Source organism: Lineus longissimus, chromosome 6 (assembly GCF_910592395.1).
Source record: "Lineus longissimus chromosome 6, tnLinLong1.2, whole genome shotgun sequence".
NCBI lineage: Eukaryota > Metazoa > Nemertea > Pilidiophora > Heteronemertea > Lineidae > Lineus > Lineus longissimus.
In genome coordinates this window covers 20199566-20218439 of record NC_088313.1, presented here as the reverse complement: position 1 = coordinate 20218439, position 18874 = coordinate 20199566, and the positions used below count along the sequence as shown (strand labels likewise).

General features: G+C 42.8%; 3 protein-coding genes across 5 annotated transcripts in view; all 3 read right to left on the bottom strand.

Moving 5' to 3' along the window:
• LOC135489865 (D(1)-like dopamine receptor) overlaps positions 1 to 736 on the bottom strand; it is a 58578-nt gene extending 57842 nt beyond the window's left edge. For all 3 annotated transcript variants that reach the window (XM_064775464.1, XM_064775465.1, XM_064775466.1), the window contains exon 1: positions 188 to 736. The gene's annotated coding sequence lies outside the window, so the exon portion shown is untranslated. The remainder of the gene's footprint in view (positions 1 to 187) is intronic.
• Positions 737 to 8918: 8182 nt separating this feature from the next.
• LOC135489089 (soma ferritin-like) lies at positions 8919 to 11431 on the bottom strand. The gene is made up of 5 exons (XM_064774250.1): positions 11198 to 11431; positions 10833 to 10930; positions 10475 to 10642; positions 10011 to 10136; positions 8919 to 9557 (listed from the first exon to the last, which is right to left on the bottom strand). Exons 1-5 carry the CDS (start codon positions 11307 to 11309, stop codon positions 9420 to 9422), a joined length of 642 nt encoding a protein of 213 aa, XP_064630320.1. The 5' UTR covers positions 11310 to 11431; the 3' UTR covers positions 8919 to 9419.
• A 712-nt stretch (positions 11432 to 12143) lies between these two features.
• LOC135489434 (aryl hydrocarbon receptor-like) lies at positions 12144 to 17791 on the bottom strand. The gene is made up of 11 exons (XM_064774792.1): positions 17010 to 17791; positions 16321 to 16465; positions 16000 to 16157; positions 15577 to 15683; positions 15302 to 15391; positions 15018 to 15104; positions 14625 to 14696; positions 14138 to 14331; positions 13820 to 13926; positions 13463 to 13604; positions 12144 to 13204 (listed from the first exon to the last, which is right to left on the bottom strand). The coding sequence occupies exons 2-11, from the start codon at positions 16461 to 16463 to the stop codon at positions 12226 to 12228; spliced, it is 2079 nt and encodes a 692-aa protein (XP_064630862.1). The 5' UTR covers positions 16464 to 16465; positions 17010 to 17791; the 3' UTR covers positions 12144 to 12225.
• Between the last annotated feature and the right edge of the window lie 1083 nt (positions 17792 to 18874).

The following is an 18874-nucleotide window of genomic DNA, read 5'->3' as shown; positions in this document are numbered from 1 at the left end:
TGAAACAAGTTTCTTTTGAAAAGAACTGAACCTTTTTACGATAGTGATGATATCCTTTCATTCGACGTTTACCATGAAATATAAATGTTGGCCTGATAGTTGTAGGGTAAAGACATTGATTGAAAACAGGAAAGTGAAATTAATATCAAAAGCTTCAAAAGAACATTTTGAATTTGAAAGTACCTACCTTGAAGTTCTACCAGACAGATAATCCAATAGTAACGTTAAAAGATCCAGTAGTCCACAGGTGGATAAGTCAGTGTAGCTCTCGCTACTCCAAGACGAGAAGCAATGATGAACCAAGTTACCCAGACCATGAAAGCCAATTTATCGTGGTGACGAGGTCTCTTGAGACGTAGGGGTAGTGCCGAGGTTACCGATGTCCGATTATCCGAAAAACACTCTGGGAGATAAATTTCGTATGAATCGCACTTTTGTGTTTTCTTCAACTACCACCAAATTGAAGACGTTAATCCTAACTATTAGTTTTTGAGAAGCTTGTATTTCTAAAGAGTATCAAACTGTCATACAAATTGGTCACAATACCAGTTTCTTTCGCGGATCCCAATCTCCTATTTCCTGTTTTTAATGATAGTTACGCGGCTGAAACATCTATAAAAAACCGGACGCAATATTATCCACGCGTCTTGTTACGTTCTCCTAAAGCGGTAAAATGGTAAAAGAATTGGTAGCCTTACGCAGATACATAATCCAATGTCGTATGTATAGTGATAACACAGTGACAACGCCCTTGGGGCATCGTTTCAGACCGAAAGTAAAGCTTACGATAAGCTCACGTCGACTTATACGATGTCTCTTGAGAACTGTAACACTTTACAACCGTACTCGCACATTAGGTGGCCTAATCGTCGATGACACCATATCAGGTTACAATGGAATGACGCTCCGACGGGACTGTGATGGCTTCTCAACGTTGCTGGCTATTGATTTTTGAAGCCGCCGCTCGATCATGATATATTGGAAGTTTGTTTGCCAGAGGGAAATCCGATGTCTCTTATAGATGGCGCCGATTTACAGTCTCATCTGGTAATGATGAGAAAGTGGTTTCAGGCAAGTTTTTTGAAAGCGTATGTAAAACTGTTTAACCGTTACCATGGCAGTAGGGCTTTCCTATGAAATGGTGTTTGCTGTTTAAAAGGAAATGGTTTACGACATGACTGGTGTAGAAAAACAGGGGAGCGTCTCATTTTGTTGTTTTTAAATGCATCAATACTATACGTATGCAAGCAATGTGTTTGCAACAGCCTGTGTACAGTCTTTCTTTCATTCTGCCAACAAAAGAAACATTTAAAAACATCGGGTGATTCTGTAACAGATGTACCGAATCATTAAAAAGAGTCAACAGAAAATAAAAGTTTGCTTTCGAGAGCAGGAGCAATCGTCTGAGCTGGGTCGATACCGAAGAATGCAGGGATAAGTGCGCTTTGATGCTCTTAGTAACTCGTTAAGTGTTAAAGAGGTTCGAGAAAACCTTTAAGCTATTTGACCAGTATAGCTTTCGATCAAAGTCACAATCATTGTAGGCATTTGATAGTGGAGGTTTTCTGTCATTTGATAAAGAGATAACAAATTTAATTATGCAATAATTTCATATGACTGTTCAAAAGGTGATAGTGACGGTTATGATAAGTGGCATGTCATTTCAGTACGTTGATAGTGGCTAGCCAAAATATGCTTCATTAAAACGCAATTAAGATTTTGAGGACTTCCTCGAACTTTCTTTTTCGGGACGATTTGCTTTCAAATATAGAGCGGAGACGGGTGCATCAACCAAAATGGGTAAGTCTATGAACAGAATTTCGGTGATCGATTTCTATCATAATGAAATCTAATCATAAGCCGTCAAACACACATGGTAGCATACGTCTGAAGGTTGTTGAGTTTAATTTCTTCCCTTTCCCAGGTGTTGCCTCCTTGAAGTTGCGGCGAGTCTGGGAAGTGTTGTGGTTCTCCTCAATCCTGTCGCTGGCCTGTGGTCAACAGACATTTCGAAGTAAGTATTGCCAGACATGGCCTTTGGAGACAATGGAAGATTCATTACCTTTACCTATTCTGCGCTCAACGAAATTGCCCCATCATCAACATCATACCATTTGTGTACTGTAGGTATTTCAGTCGTCGTTGCCATCGCTTCAAAGGGGAACTTCCACCAGTTTTGTAAAAAAGCACTGTTTTTCAAGTTCAACCAGTGTCTGCCCAACTAAACTCGAAAATGTGAATGTTTACAGTAAATATCATGCCATGCGCTTTAACTAATTGGAATGTATTTCTGACTGGTTTTCAGTTTGCGGAGGTCGCCAACAGCCAGCCGACGTCATCTTTGTTCTCGACGAATCAGGCAGCGTCGGAAAGTCGAATTTTAAGACCACATTGAAATTTGTGGAGAATGTTACCAGGCATTTCAACATAGCGGAAGAGGCTATTCAAATTGGGGTCATGACCTTCTCGACTACAGTAGCCAATGAAATAGAGCTAAATAAGATTCATGATCTTCCCAGCCTCCACGCTGAAGTGAATAAGATTGATTATAATGCTGGAGGGACGCACACGCATAAGGCCCTTGATCAGCTTCGTACGCAGTAAGTGTATAAAGAAACATCCAAACAGCTTCATCGTATCCGAGTTGTCAGATGTTTTGAGAAAGATCTAAATTTACACTTACTACACTGAAGACACCCTGTGTACAAAGCTGCACTATAACAATGTGCGACCACACTCTCATGTAAAGAAGCCTTTTGCAACATTAGAAGAAATGTATGAATAAAATCGCAAAAGTTGTATTTATGATCATATGAAGGTCACTATGACTAATGAAAACAGTGCTCTCATACAAACTATCATACGATCAATCACCAATCAATGGCGAAGTTTGTGGGTATATGGTGCTTCATCTGGCTCGGCTTTCACCATTCGAAATGGTCAAAACAAATCTGAATATGTAGTAAGCATCTTGATACATGATACTATTGATTACTTTTCCTTTACTCTTCACCAGGGGATTCACACTTGGCAATGGGGGCAGGGTAGGTGTGGCAAGGATCGGTATCATAGTGACCGACGGCAAGTCTAACTTCCCCAAGGAAACCCTGCCGGCCGCGGAGAGTTGCAAGAATGAGGGCTTGATCATGTTCGCCATCGGAATAGGTGAGCGAGATTTGCATTTATACAGATGTAATAGTTGCGGACCATTATAGACTTGCAGGCATCTGTCGTGGCTGGTAAAACAGGAGTCAACGGAATTGAGAAGAGTTTTTCACTTTTTTTAAAGAAATTTGGTTTCTGCCATTTACCGCCAATGTAAGGCACCAGACGGTAAGTGTACGATTGTTCCCAGAAACGAGTTCCATTAAGTAAATCTTCTTTAGATTGCTGGGAAGTGAAGTCGGATAAAAACTTGAAAAGGGTCAAACCTACTTATGAGATGACGGGTCACGGGAGACAGCTAATGAGTTAGTATGCGTATCGACAGTTTTTATAGAAGTGTAAGCGCTGTGACACAGAGGAAGAGCGTCTGACTTGTGATTGGAAGGTCGTTGGTTCATGGCTTGGTCAGTGCAACTTTGTACTTCAACTGGCCCGAATGGCCAAAGTTGTGAAGTATAAAGCACTATAAATACAAGAACTTACATTTCATTGTTTATCATTTCCATTACCTCTATTGTTTTTCAGGCAAAGGCATAGACAAGGGGGAGTTGGAAGCCATTGCTTCTGAGCCTGTTTCCAGCCACTTGTTCACCGTGAAGGACTTCCAGACACTGCTTACAGCAGAGCAAGAGGTCGTGAAAGAGACGTGCGATGGTAAGTCAGACATGATCAGTCAAATCGCGAGGTTGATGGAAATTGCAGTCTTGTGACAGATATCTTTCTGTCATCTTGACTAACTAGGTGTTGACATCATAGCCCCCTCGATTTAGGCACTCCGCTCTTTGCACTGAAACAGTATGTGAAGCAAATCCCCAGAGAGGCAGGCTCTAACAGCCTTTTCTCGACTGGCAAAGATTGCCGATACCGCTATAATAGGCTACCGTTTAATAGGGTGAACTTGATATGTATCTTATTGGCTCAATGAATACTCTCACCGCAGAGACAGCGCTGAGGCACTGGCGATAGCGGAAATTACCAATGAGCGCCGACGTAGACAGGGTTGTTTCTCTCCCGACAACATCACAAGGGTATCCTTCATTCACTCATCAGTGCCATTTCGTCTTTCAGCGCTCGAAGCTTATGCTATGCAGTTCCTTGGCGGCGGTGCCTCCAGCCTTTCGGAAGGCCAGATGGCCGCTCTCATCCTAGGACTCATGGGAGTAGCTGGCCTGATCTTCGTCTCCTCTTTCTTCCTGTACAAGCGATACAAGTCGAGGAGTTCGCGAAGGGCAGGGCAAGTGGACCCAGAATCAAAAACGAAAGCTACAAAGACAGGAAAGCCAGCCCCTGGCTTTGGAAAGAAAACCGCGATAGTCACTCCACGCAACCCCGGAGTATTCACGCCTCAGACTTTCAATAAGAAAGCATCAAACTTGCCTCCGTTGGAGAAGACGTCCAAATCGATAGGTAATGCTAAAGAAGCGAAACAGAACAAGACGAATGCAAAGAAAGAGTCAAAGGCAACGAAACATAATAAAGCGAAAGTAAACCCGAAGTAAGAGAAAGAATGATGTGAATGAAATGAATCGATTCTGTGATACGGAGAGAGCCTCATGATTACAGTGTACCCGTCCCGGGTGGAGCCCAAAGTCATTGGATGGATATTCCAGTGTTATATGCTACTGTCTGTGTACTGCCAAATGTCAAAATAATGCAAATTCCTGGACAGACCTCTCACGATGAGACCATTTCAAATATCATTATCTTGAACAAGCACGTAGAACAAGTGTGATAATCGAGCCAACGTTGCTGGATATTTCGAATATTTTCTGTGTGTTTTGTTCATTCGGGACAAGACGATGTGACTTCTTGAAAACGCCGATTTTTATTTTGTTCTTACTAGAACTACTTATTCGTTTGTAAATTGTCATATGAATAGTGAAAGCATTGATTGCAAAGCCCCTCTAATACAAAGAAAAAAGATAAAAAACAATCAATTATTAGATACCTCGGGCTGATTTTTTCCATTTGCCAAAGTTATGGAGAATACCTTTGTGCATTACCAGCTCATCAAATGGCCACTATTCACAGAGGGCTGATAAAAGCTATGTCGATCATTTGATCTGTTCAGGTCTTTTACTTCCTTTGGAGGCGATTTTCCAGACGATTTGTTTCTTTGGCGATGACTCGTGTGATCCTTGCTTTGATGTCATTCCTCAAGGTTCTTTATCTAGTTTATGGTCACTTTTTTGGTTCCGATGATATGTGCGATCGTTCCATGCGCTTACCTTCAAGAGATGAAGATCGATATAAACCCGATAATGTTAGCAGCGATCTGCGATAATAATCGCATATCTCGTTTGCTTGGTCGTTCATGGTCAGTCATCTACATACACCCAAAAAAACTGGCCACACTGATTTGCAGGCCCGTTCTCTTTTAATAAACACAATTCGATACCATCTGCTTGTGTTGCTGTGTAATTTACGGAATCGTAACATAAGGTTCGCTAAGTACGTAAGTGGAGACAATTCGGATGACCTCACATTAATTGAATCAATCAGGTCGTACTGACACTAATTTCACGGTGGTGATTTTGAAGGTTAACTAACTATGGTCAAGTTTTTCCCGTCCGTCTATCTAGAGGTGACCACTTAAAATAACTTAACACTTAGGTATGCTCCTGTTGACGCGAACCTTTTTGTTGTTGGTATTGGCTGAAAGTGAGTTTTGTCTGTGACACTTTCTCTCTAACTGGATGTGACTGCGCGCGGCATTAAGCATGGATTATCCGACGCAAACGATATTTCGATCTGATTAGACACCTAGAGTGATAAAACCGAAGGACTACGCCAATATGGGTAAGGGAACATATCATTACTGGTTATATAGTATTTCAAATTTTTGATTTTTGTTTCTTCTATTTTCTTTCTGGGCCAAAATTCGTGGATTCAAACACACGCCATTAGTTACAATACTATTTTAAACTGCAGAATCATGGTAAAATATGAGGTCAGTGCAATATTTCCAAACATTCTTCTGCATTCGACTTCTGATAGTTCTCTTAGACGTCTCCATATACGTGTATAATTCTTTCTCGTTTCTTAATCATTCAAATACATGTAGGAGACCAGACGAACTCACGAGCGAATGGTAGCAGTGATAGATGTCTGACGAACATGTTGAGAACATTGCTTTCCATGTGCTGTTTCGTAATCGCGGGTGCTCAACATAGCAATTTCTACACTAGGAGTAAGTGATTTATATCATAACCAGGTTGCTTCAAAGTTGCTGTTAAACAATTGGGTTTTTGTACAATTACTACTGAGTGAATTCCATATTCTGCCTGCCATGGCCAGGGGCACAGTATCTTGTGATAGGCGACATCCTATCGGCGATAATCCTATGAAGTAGTGAAGGTCAGGGCGGGGTACAAATGAAAGTAGCAACGAGAAGAACCATTGCTAGAGTACTTCGTTACATAGGTTGTTTATCTACATGTGTGCATAGATTAGTACAGTGAAATCTATGTTACAGCATGTGGGAGCTCTCAGATGCCCGCCGACATCGTATTTGTTCTAGACGAATCTGGAAGCGTTGGGGCGACGAATTTCAACCAAACATTACACTTCGTAATGAACGTCTCGAAACACTTCAACATTGGCCCCAATGCGATCCAAGTCGGGGTGATCACCTTTTCCAACACGGTCTCACAAGATATCGCTCTGAATGATACGGGGAACTATGAAGATTTCCTTGCAGCGGTAGAGAAGATCCAGTACGGCAGTGGTAGAACGGCCACCGATAGAGCTCTCGCTACCATGAGAGAGATGTAAGTGATGTACATGTAACAGAACGCATACACTACGTACTCTCGACTCACCTTTATAAGGCCAGTGACAAAGTAGTGGTCCGATGACTGCCCGACCAAGCATTGACTGACCGCAAATGGACAAATATGCGATTTATGATACACTGACCGATGATTTACACTGTGCCAGTAGGACCCGCCCGATTCCCGAACTTAAATGACCGAAGAAAAATATTTATTCTCACCAACAGCGGATTTGCCAAAGGAAGTGGTGCGCGGAGGGACGTAGCTAGGATTGGTATTGTGGTAACTGATGGCAAGTCGAATGAGAAGGCAGCTACCCTCGTAGAAGCAGAGCGATGCCAGAATGAAAGTTTCATCATGTTTTGTATTGGAATCGGTAAGTACCTGCATTTCTTCCTCGGTGAAAGCCTTTGCTCTACGATAGATGTCTCTTTTGTGGCAAATTGCCTTCATCAAGCGACGCACTTCACAATGCATTGTAGTGTTAGTTGTGTAGTAATCTGCCATCTTCGAGTACGTCGGTTGTCGGTCAAAAGAACATAATGATGGATAATATAAGTTTCGCCCGGAACATATGAAGTGATTCCTCCTCTTCAGCTCCAGTTCTTATCATTTTCGATTTCAGGCAATAAATTGGACAACGATGAACTTACTGCCATCGCCTCTTCCCCGACCGAGAGTCACCTGTTCACGGTCAATGACTTCCTGACCCTTCTGGCCGCAGAGGTGGCTGTTGTGGACGAAACGTGTGATGGTAAGTGAGGGATTCTCTCTGTAATTTATATGGCTACGGAGCATGGCTACGGAGCATGACGTTGTCTTTCTATTCCGGTTCAGAGTTAAGGGCTGGCAAAGATAGAACAGGTCGTTTTCGTCATAATCCTCTTCTGTCTTCTGCCATGTTGTTTAACGAACAGAACATCCATTGATCAATAACTATCCGAAAAAGGAGAACTATATGCTTGTCACCACTAGTGGCATACTAGGAAAGCTATCATACAAATTTACGGCAATCATATCATGAGCTGAGTGACTTTTTTCATTTCAGCATTAGAAGAATATGCCTTCAAGTTCCTCATCGGTGCTACGGATTTACTTGGGCCCCACGCCACAGTTCCCGCCGATTCGTCACTGCCTCCGACCTTCCATGGTCTTACCGGGGGCCAGATTGCCGGTATAGTCCTCGGCATCATGGGCGCTGCGGGACTGATTCTCGTGTCCACGTTCTTCCTATACAAAGCCTACAAGGCGCGCCAGCTGGCTAGGGTTGCTGCGGCTGTCGATGCCGAGGCGCAGCCGGAAGCCATGGAAGACGAGGCCCCACCCGTCGCCATTGCGGGACCACAAACCGCAATCGTGACTCCGCAGACTCATAACAAAAAGGCATCGGAGTTACCGCCTTTGGAATCAAAAACCAAGAGTAAACTTCCGAATAAAAAGGTGAAGAAATTTAACAATAACAATGAAATGAATCAGAATGCAACCAATTCTAAAAAGGAACAGAAGCAGAAGAGTACATTGGCTAAGCAAAAGGGGGCCAAATCAGCGACGAAGAAGCCACTACAGAAATCGAAGGCGGCCTCAGGGGAAAATGGAGTCAAGTCGAAGGCTTCTACCAAAGAGAAGAAGGTGAAGAAAAAGGAGACTAAGGTTAAAAGTGAGAAGCTGGAGGAGGTTAAGCCTGCTCAGGATGGGGTGATTGTGTCAACCAGTGCGAAGGAGAAGGAGAAGAAGAAGAGAAAGCAAAGTACACCACAAGTCAAAACTATAGCGGTGACATCGGCAAAGAAATGAATTGTCGGCGTCTACAACATACCTTTCATTGACTTTGACTTGACCAAAAACATTTGTATCTACGGACGTGCTTATTGAATGCAAAAGGTGTGCTGTTTGTTGTATATTTGAAGATGGTATAGTACAGTAACGATGATGATAATATACATGTATCGTATGGGATATATTAACAGCTGAAGGAAACAATTTTGCAAATAAACTTTATTTTCAAGTATTGTTTCATTGATTATGCAAATATATGTCGAATGTTCTTCCAAGTGACCAGTAGAGCAAATTCAACTTGGTTTTTTATCCTCGGTTTTCCATAAATCGACATATAGTGGTGAAAGAAGAACAAAGTAGAGACATATGTATATAGTTAGTTAATCAACAGTACTTGACAGGTCATCGGTTATCACAGTCAAGGCCATAAGTATAGTTTACCAACAGTGAGCTGTACATTATACATAAAATAAATTAAAATTTGTCTGCTGACCGAGCAAATTAGGAAATCAGTCCTTCAATGATCATTTGTTCTCTTGATCCGCCGCCTGTCGTTTTGTTTTATGAATTCCACCTGTTATGGTGGAGGTTCATGTTTTGATAATGTTGTCATGCACAAGAAAATGTACAAGTCGAAATTACAATATCACAGATTTGCAGAAAAGAATGTCAATGTCAGAGATCTCAGTGATGAAGTGTGCGATCCTACTTGAGCAGGTCCTGGTCGAACATGTGAAGACCGATGGTGTCTCCAAGTCGCGTCATCTTGGCGATGTAATCTCCGAGCTGTTTGATGGAGTCGACTTGTTCAGTCAGGAAGGTACCTTCGATGAAATCTTGGAGCTGGAAAAACGAAAAAGGAACGTCATAATTCTTTTCCAAAGACCTTCACGACGAATGAGATCTTTCATTCTCGCTGTGATTTTACAAGTGACGTTCAAGCAGAAACAAAGCGGAAAACAGGCAACTTCAGGACCTGTGAGACATTGCTTTAAACTTCAATCGCGACCACTGGGAAGGCAACTACTGCAACACTCAAAGATGACTACGTCTAGAAATAATTTGCTGCATGTGCATGAACATATGGATACCACAGATGCCCCCGCCGTACACTTAATGTTCATCAACACGATGCACGCTGCTATGATTCAAAGGATTTCGTGCGTACGTCCCGGTTACCGAGAAAACGAGCTGTGGTTGACTGTGATGTCTTCTTCTAGCTTGCTCATCCGGAAGAGCTGGTCAAGATGGTTGTAAAAGTAACCATTACCTAGAGTCCCTTTTGCTAACACTTACATGAGCATCATCGTGCTTTACTGCGCATGCGTGTACACTCTTGACCAGCTTCCTGTTGACATGGTGTTCTAGCTTCATGGCTGTCTTCATCGCGTTGAGGGCACTGATCCAATCACCAGAGGTCAGCTGGAATAGAAATCACATAAGTTAGTCATCAGGGATTTCACTTGGCCAGAATTTATATTGGCAGTGATCCCCACGAGATAGAGAGAGACAATCACGTATTGTCACATAAATCAATCTGTGGTATCGAGGAGGAACAAGAAAAGGCACTCCCTGAACTCGACATGTAAGGGAACCAAGCAGTGACCCGACCAGGGGTCGAACCTACGACCTCTTGATCATGAGGTCGACCCTCTTCTACCAGTACTGCGCTATCGTTGCCCCATCATGTGCCATTATCATCAAACAACGCAAGAAGAACATGACCTGGCATTATGGTACGTGCCACAAGCATAGTTTACCTTGTCTCCATGTGGGAAGTCGAGGGTAGGTGTCATACTGATAGTACCTCCTCTCTTGTTCATATAATCCATCAGGATCTGGCCATGTTGTCTCTCCTCCTCCGACGCCTCCTTGAAGAACTTGTGGAAGCCATACAGGGCAACATCTGATCGGGAGAAGTAGTGCGCCTGTGAGGGAAAGTTACAACTTCCGGAAATTATGTTAGGTGACATTTGAACCTATGTTGCTGTTCTCTACAAGCCTTGATTACAGATTCGCGTTGAAGCTGATGTGTTTAAGAACCCAAGTTACTTTTAAAGTATTGCAAATGAGCATTACTTTGGTTATGCTCGAAGGGAGTATGGGTGATCTGCTTACCATGGACAGGTAAATATGACTGGCAATAAGCTCCTCCGAAATCTGTTCATTCAGCTTGTCCTCGCATTCTTGGTTGAAGTACATCTTGACGTCGAGATCTGTGGAGTGAGTAGCATACAATACATAATGATAGACTTGCCAAGGGTTTTTCTCTCTGAGTTACAGACTCCGTCTTTGACTCTGAAGCATTCTCATCACGGACGTCAGAACGGAATGTTTTCTGGGAGTACTATCGATTGAGATCCAATCAGTTTCTATAGAGAAGGAACGGAAGGGTGTAGGTTGATGATGTCTTCTCCATTTTCTTATCTGATCTTGGTCGTACGTGTGGCGAAAGTTCTTTACTGCATGAGTGATTCACTTACCTGGGTCTGTCGATGGTGTATTAAAAGCTGAACTGGTCCCCCAGTTGTTTCCGAATCCACATGCATACTGGATGGACAACAGCATCCCGAGAACTGCTAACGCTGACTTCATCTTGTTCGTTACGCTATACCCTTCTTTAGAAGCAAAATAGAAGTGATCCTTTTCGAACTAGCAAAGAGAATTTCACCTCTTATGTCAGCTTTGTTATCTTTGAAGGCCCGACTGGCTGGCAGCTCCGAAACCTCAAATGAAGTCGCAAACTATTCTTTAGTAGCTAATTGTTGTCGACTTTCAGCATAGGCAATGTATTGAACTTAACTCCGTGTATAACGTACATAGGCGTATACGGAAATCGTGATGACTGATTTGTGCAAGACTTCATTCCAAACAGAAATGAACCATATTTCACCATAACCTTGACGAAATCACCTAAACGATATCAACAGTTATGATATAGTTCCCCTGGTCTAGATTGCATGGAGGTCACGAGAATTATCTACCAGTTAATTAGTCATAAGCTGCACAGCACAATGTGCAATGTATGTCAGAGGATCAAAGTCCTTTAAGACAATAGGCATTGCCTGTGGTATGCCTTTGTCCGGTGGCCTACACACCGAGGGACAGGTCAAAGATGTCAATGGTGCCAATGACATTCAATTGACATTGGAGAAGAAAATCCTGAGTGTCATCGCAGTCAACACAAAGTGAAGGACGGGCATGGCAGAGATGATGAAATGTACGTTATGACGATTTGCTCAGCACGTGGACAGGACACATTTATAGGAAAGTGTCTTGAGTATCACGTTTTGTCGACAACAGTTCAATGAACAAGACAGTCATGAAAATACGATATCATACTTTATTGGTCTGAGTAATAAAAATATAATTGCACATTCCAGCCTTTGGATATAACTACAAAAACAACAGTTCCAACATACATCTGAAATTCATGAGCCTACGTTGGCCATTATAAAAAATCAGCCGGTCATCCTCCGACTGAGTGATGGTGCTGATGGCATTGACGAGATCATGAATTCGAACCGGTAAACGCCGAAGCAAAGCTAGGCAGGTGGACATGACTCACTTCTTCGTTGTGCATCAATGTGTTGAGAATGGGAGCATGAACTTTGGAAGTATTGGTATTGGGAACCAGGGCGTCATAACCAGGGTGCGTCACATCCACATCAATAACGTCATAACCATCTTCCATAGGGTTTCGCAAATTGGTCAAAACATCCGTGTTCCAAAAACCATTGCATTCGTTGTAGAGGAATTCAGTCTTGATATCAGTCATCGAATTCTCGAAATCTATTGAGCAATTTGTGAAATTTGGGAGAATAACGTCATAGCCTCGCCCATGACTGTGCTCAATTCCAAGTACAGATTCTTCGTTGGTCAACGCCATATTTGGTCGTTTGAGCATTTGAATTTGCGCAAAATCAGGCATACAGTGGACAAAATCAGGCATACGGTAATCCGGTGGATTCATCCACTGGAGACTGTAGTCGTTGGTTGGACTTGGTCGACAATTATTTGCTGGACGGTGGCTCAGACACGAATTCGATTCCACATCTCGGAGGAGTCTACCATGTTTGAACACTTCACCTTCGCTCGGTGCAGGTGTAATGGCGCGCTGATTGTTCGAATATAGTTCGCGATCAGGCACTGGTAGGCAATAGCCTACTTCCGTCGCGCAGCTAGACACGGGTTGGACCAATGGGGAAGCAGAATGTTCTGTAGTACCGGTACACGTAACGTATGCCCTGATTGGCTGGTTTTGAATCTGAGCAATATTTGGCGAATGGCGGACTTGAATCAGAGACGAAGTTATTGAGTCTGAATACCCCTCTGCCGGAGGTTGTGCTGTCATCATCCTTTGGTGCGGTAGCTTGTGACTGCTTGGTGACATCTCACAGCTGATTGGGTTGATCGCGGCCATTAGCTCGGTTATGCCCTCGTTTTGCCGCCGCAGGGATTCCTGTTGGACAAGCACTGAAGTTCCTTCTCTGTAAGAAAATAACTAGTCGGCTGTCACAACGGACAGGATGGTACGCGAGGATGAAAAGAAATCAATCTTATGATGTAATAGAAGGAATACCTTTTGATAATGCCTCCCACAAAATTGCCAGGAAAGTGAAGGCCTAAATCAGTTCACGGCCAAATCTCCATATTGACAATCACCATCAGGAATCAAGGACTCTTGCATAACGTAACAACGATGCTTGACTAAAAGCCGGCTATACGCATTTCGATAGAAGGTTTACCTGACTCTGGTGTGCGACAATATGATGGAATGCTTCTTGGTCGCTTTATAGATGACCTTCCCCCTCGTATGCAGCCACACCCAGGATCCTGTGTTTGACAGCATGCGGAAGTACATCATCTGCACTGCGGTCGTTTCTATAACTGAAACGAACGAATTGATAATTTGTGTTGTGATGGTGTATTCAACTGACAGGGTAGCGAGCTACTCTGAGGTGTTTTAGTAGAACACTCGTAACTAGTGAACTGACAGACCTATACAAACGGCCCCAAGTTGAAAAGATTTTCACAGTGCGATGATGTCCAAACCGAGCAAGTGGACGTGTTTTACACCAGCGTTGACCACTTCGGCCACTTACAGCCTAAGTGAACCTTCCTGCAGCAGGCCAGGTCTTCAGGATGCACCAAGGAGTAGAAGGACTCGCCGCTCAGCTCATCTGCTTCGTAGCCAAGGATGGTCGTTACACTGGAAAGAATAACCGAGAAATACCATACAGGACAGTAGAAATCAAAACTCCGTGTAGCGAAATTGCGTTGCTGACGTGGAAATCAATACAATTAAGGCATGACTGTATTGATTCCATCCGACATTTGCGACGATTTCTTGATATCAAACTGACGATGGAATGTTGACAATGAATCTGCGTCTATCATCTTGCGTCATTTGACCGACTTACCTTTTGTCAACTTCAATGATCTTCATGTTCATCTCATGCTTACTCCAAAACGAGGCTTCGTTCTCTGCCCTCCCGACGCCATCTTGTGCGACGGTTGCCAGACGACAGAAGGCCAGCAGCACGACCGTTGATTGTTTACACTTTCCCGTTGGCGGACCCTGCAGACGCTTTAGTTTACCAGTCATCTGGACATCCTGGAATTCATAATTTTCAACAGGTCAGATCAGAATGGCAAATATATTTGTGATGAGAGAGCAGCAAAACAGTTCCATTCTATCACTTGATGATGATATGATTATAACAATGTTAATGTAGCTTACTAGTAGCCGTGGTATTTGTGCCTACTTCAGAGAAATTGGACAGAAAGTTAGTTATAGTTTTGTGTTGGCCGAAAAACTATTAGCGGTCTTCAATAGTTCAAAAAAGTTTATTTCTGATAGTGCGGCGTATACTTCTTGCTTATCCCTACTTCATTCACATCACTTACAACGAAAACGTGACTGTTGTCTTTAACCTTCTTCATCTTCAGCTTCTTAGAAACCTTGGCGAACTGGTTCCCCTGAATAAGTGATAAGCTACATTAGGATCTGGTCTACCAATCCCCGCTCAGACATGCATTACTGAATGAAACACGATGTTGGCATATAGCCTGATGAGTGAGAAGGTGCTCTGACCGACATTCCTTGTGTCTCGTAGAGGTGACATCCGTCTTATTTATATCATCCAATGTCAGTGTTTTACATTCGCATTCGGAGGCGTTTGTCTCCTCTTTCCTTGCTGCTGTTGTTGTTGTTGTTGTTGTTGTTGTTGTGGTTGTTTTTGTTGGGGAGGGGGTCTTCAATCTTAATTATTTCTCGGTAACCATCTGCTTTAAGCCTACCTGTTCTTTCTCATCAAGAAGTTGCCTCATCTCGGCCACGTAGTCAGTGTGTAAGACATGGCTAATACTTCTGTTCATCAGGTCAGCCTGTAAAGGAAATGCCCATCAAATTCAACATATTATCAAAGTGTGAAATAAAAATGGAAAGGCAATACGTGTATATATTTGTATTCAAGCTCGCTTGCCTTGTTCAAATCCCTTACCCATGTCGAGGTCTCATCCACGCATCAAGACTTGCCCGCCTGATAAGCACTCGGCAAAAACTACAAAAATATTCCACTCACTGAGTTGAGTCCAAGAATCTTCTTGATGTTTTTAGATGCATAACAAACTGTTGCCCTCTCTTTCACGATCAGTAGGAACCCGTCAATGTACTGCAACAGAATTTAGTTTTGAGTTAGTAATTACATGTACATGTATGAAGATCACTAAGAGATCTTGATGCTCTGGTGGTTAAGGCGTCCCTTCCGTGAACGGAAGGTCAAAGGTTTGTTCCTCGTTGGTAGCTCTTTTGGTGAGATAGATTTATGACAAAAGAAGAGAGATTGCTTCTACTTACCTCGTCAAGATTATCTTCCTCCAATCCAAACAACACGTCCGCTTCTCCGTAAAGTTCTATCAAGTTATCGGCTATGTGACTAGATGGTGGGAAATCGGACATGGAGGCTGGAAAAGGAGGAGTGTTATCAATAACGTTCTTCTATAAGAGTACGGATGGTCAACTATAGGGTCACCTTTGCTAATAAGGTTTACATCATCGGGTTCATCTATCGTGATGAACGGGATCAGACCACCACTATCGGCCAGGTGTCTAGTCTATTACTTGCCATCGGATAGTTTCTTGAGGAAACTATTTCACGACTTCGCCACTATGGCCAGTGCCTTTGGAAACTGTTGATGCATCCCCATTTGAGTCCCCAACTCCAACTGGTATGGCTTTCAATATATCTTAGCAAATTGCTTTTTGAATGTGATTCCTTACCTTCAATTATGTTCTTTGTTCTCAGATACCCCAGCGCGATTCTGAAGACGGTTTGACTATCAAGGCGGCGCTGTACGTCACTCCGACCAATAGGAAGCAAGGACTCTAATGCCTTGATCTCTTCTCGCAGTTTATCGCGATATCTCTTTGACTTGAAACTGTATTTGAAAAGTAAACAAAGTCAAAGGTTGTATTTGATCAAAGGTGTCAAATAACAGATGTAAAGAACTGTTCGTGGTCGTGACCGAGCTGATGTAGACTTTGGCATGAAATCATGTGGTTTTACCTCATCACATTGCCTCCTCCGGCTCACCTACGTACCTTGGCACTGGCTGATTATCCGGCTGTTGACCATCCTCGTCCACAAGTGCGCTATTACCGAGTAACGGATAGAAGGGTATGTTAAGTTGGCTATAGAAGTGGAGGTTGATGCCGAGGTCGTCTTCTGGTTCATGGCTAAACATAACTGAAACAAGTCAAGATTTCCAAATAAAAATACTGATTGCTGAACTGCTGACAGCATTTTGAACCTAAAAAAAGGTAGACACGTGAAGTTTTATAGTTGTTGGAGTGGAAAGAATCTTCAGGCGGTCACACACACACCTCTTTTTGCCTCAGCAAGCTTTTCTATCTCGGGTGTTTCAGTTTTGGAAGTTCAAGATCTTTGCTGGATGAGACATTTCAGTTGGATGTACAAGTAAAATAACGTTTGATACATGTGCCTGGTTTCTGGCATGGTGAACTTGCTTTTGCTTACATATCTCATGTCTGCCTACATTACCAAAGTTTCTCCATGTGCCAGAAATCACATTTCAGAAATCTACCCCTGAACTCCAGAACTTACAAATTTGTAACTGATCATGTTCCGGACTTAGGTATCAGGCACAAAGTGTCACTAGAGACCTACCTTCACCGGCTAATTACAACTACTGACAATCACAACCTCCGATGTTCCCACAGTGACCAACGGATCCAGGGGAGAAATAATTAGTCAGAAATAGTCTTCTTACCTTCTTATTTGGCTATCTTGCACGCGCCAGAATCTGTAGGCCTCCACTCCGGGCGATTGTGACACCCAATTAATGTAGATTCCCCTCACGCCCTGGCCGAGTGAGGTTGTTTGGGTCAGGTCAATATGATGACTGGACTTAACCAATAGGGACCTGAATGTTGCCCAAGTCGGGACAGGTCTTACAACGAAGGAAATCCATCTTTGGCGAACTTGTAGTTCGGTGTTTCTCTAGAAATGGCCGGGTGTTCGGCTCCATATAGGGGCAGCAACTATAGGTCGAGCCAGGATTTCTAGATAGGAGATCATTTTGCTCGCGGGAGGGGCGTTTTCCAAAGATTCAAAACTTTCGTGGTCGCTCTTTTAACGGAAAGGACATACTTCAGCCACAGAGAGATTTTAATGGTCAAATTCGCAGATTTTTTTTCTCGAGGCATGTCTTAAAAGGTGTGACAAGGTGTGGCAGAAATCTAAGGCCCTGGCACCAAGAAAGTTGATGGTACATGGGATAACATGTAATAGTTCATTACGTATCTGGTTATTTTCGATACTAGCGGGTAAAACGTTTTGTTGTGGGCTAGTGTGTAAGAGAGCGCGTGGGCCCATTGTCTAATACAAATATTTCTTATTGTGTCCACAGTGATTAATGAATAACATAACGCATATAGATCAACTCGTTGCGACAATATTGTTTTATCTGATTGGTAAAGATTTGCTTACAGATCACGTGTGCGAACGATAGAGCGACAGCCACATGATTGTCTCAAAGTGAACAAATCAGGGAATCTCTCCTTTCGGCCAAGTTAGGAAACACTAACGCCCGTCCGCCATTTTTTGAACGACCGATCAGCAATGTTTCAAATGCCCTCAAATATGATAAACTACCAGCAGACCGCAGTGGCGCTACCGTATTCACCAACATTAACAGAGCACTTCTAACTTTAAGTGGCCGGCTATTGCCGGTGTAGAAGTTTAAAATGTCCTAGGATAAAATGTCCGGGAACAAAGGATTCTATTATGCGCTAAGCTATTGACGGTCATTGCCTCTATAGAACCATATGCCATAATCTGTCAGAATACAATAGGCGGACACTTTTTCTAGGGGGGGACACTTTTTACTTTTACACCACCTCATCAGACAGTTCCTCAATACACGCATGGTTTTAATACTAGCAAAGCGGGAAACAGTTTTGTATCTTTAAAACTCGAAAATAGCTGCGTGCTCCTATAATCATCAGAGGGTGTCATGTTTATCTCATGATTATATATCTTATGAATTCACTTTGCCAATATTGTTAAAGGGCAAATTTTAAAGGCCACTTTGAAACTGAATATTGTACAGATGGCACAACAGACGCCATTATGTCAAGCTTGTACGTGAAATGAAAAACTGAAAAATATGTTCATTTTCAATAAAGGCTTCATGGCATAGTGGGTAAGACGGTAAGAATCAAGCGGCGAAGGTTCCGTGTTCGAACCCGCTCGAGGAATATTTTGATTTTTTCTTTTCACGATAGCGTCTCTGTGACCTGTCTCGTCAATGAACTTTTTTGTTTGTGCAGTCAAGTGAGATCATCAGTGGCTGGGTGTCTATCATGTTTCAAGTGCAGTTTGTCGTTTGGTGGTCGGGCGTTTGTGTTTTATAACTTGGCCGTAAAGGTTTTTATGCATGCATGTCAGCTTTAATTTAGAAGCGGGTTTAACGGTATCTAATGTTGCGTAAAACCCTTCGCCCTTCAAATTAACCTAATTTTCATCCGGACTTCTCTCCGTGAAGGCCTTGAACAATAATGACGACAATGATTTTGATAATTGTCAGAAATCGAGATCGAATGCACACCGAATGCACGTCATTATTTGCACTTT

What these genes read in the sequence shown, in the direction of transcription:
- LOC135489089 (XM_064774250.1), bottom strand. Translation starts at nt 11,309, where the DNA reads ATGAAGTCAGCGTTAGCAGTTCTCGGGATGCTGTTGTCCATCCAGTAT. An exon ending in GTCATATTTACCTGTCCATG is followed by an intron (nt 10,643 to 10,832) that starts GTAAGCAGATCA and finishes TTTCCCTCACAG; the next exon opens with GCGCACTACTTCTCCCGATC. An exon ending in ACTTCCCACATGGAGACAAG is followed by an intron (nt 10,137 to 10,474) that starts GTAAACTATGCT and finishes TTTCTATTCCAG; the next exon opens with CTGACCTCTGGTGATTGGAT.
- LOC135489434 (XM_064774792.1), bottom strand. Translation starts at nt 16,463, where the DNA reads ATGTTTAGCCATGAACCAGAAGACGACCTCGGCATCAACCTCCACTTC. An exon ending in AGATTCTTGGACTCAACTCA is followed by an intron (nt 15,105 to 15,301) that starts GTGAGTGGAATA and finishes TTTCCTTTACAG; the next exon opens with GCTGACCTGATGAACAGAAG. An exon ending in ACAACAGTCACGTTTTCGTT is followed by an intron (nt 14,332 to 14,624) that starts GTAAGTGATGTG and finishes TATGAATTCCAG; the next exon opens with GATGTCCAGATGACTGGTAA.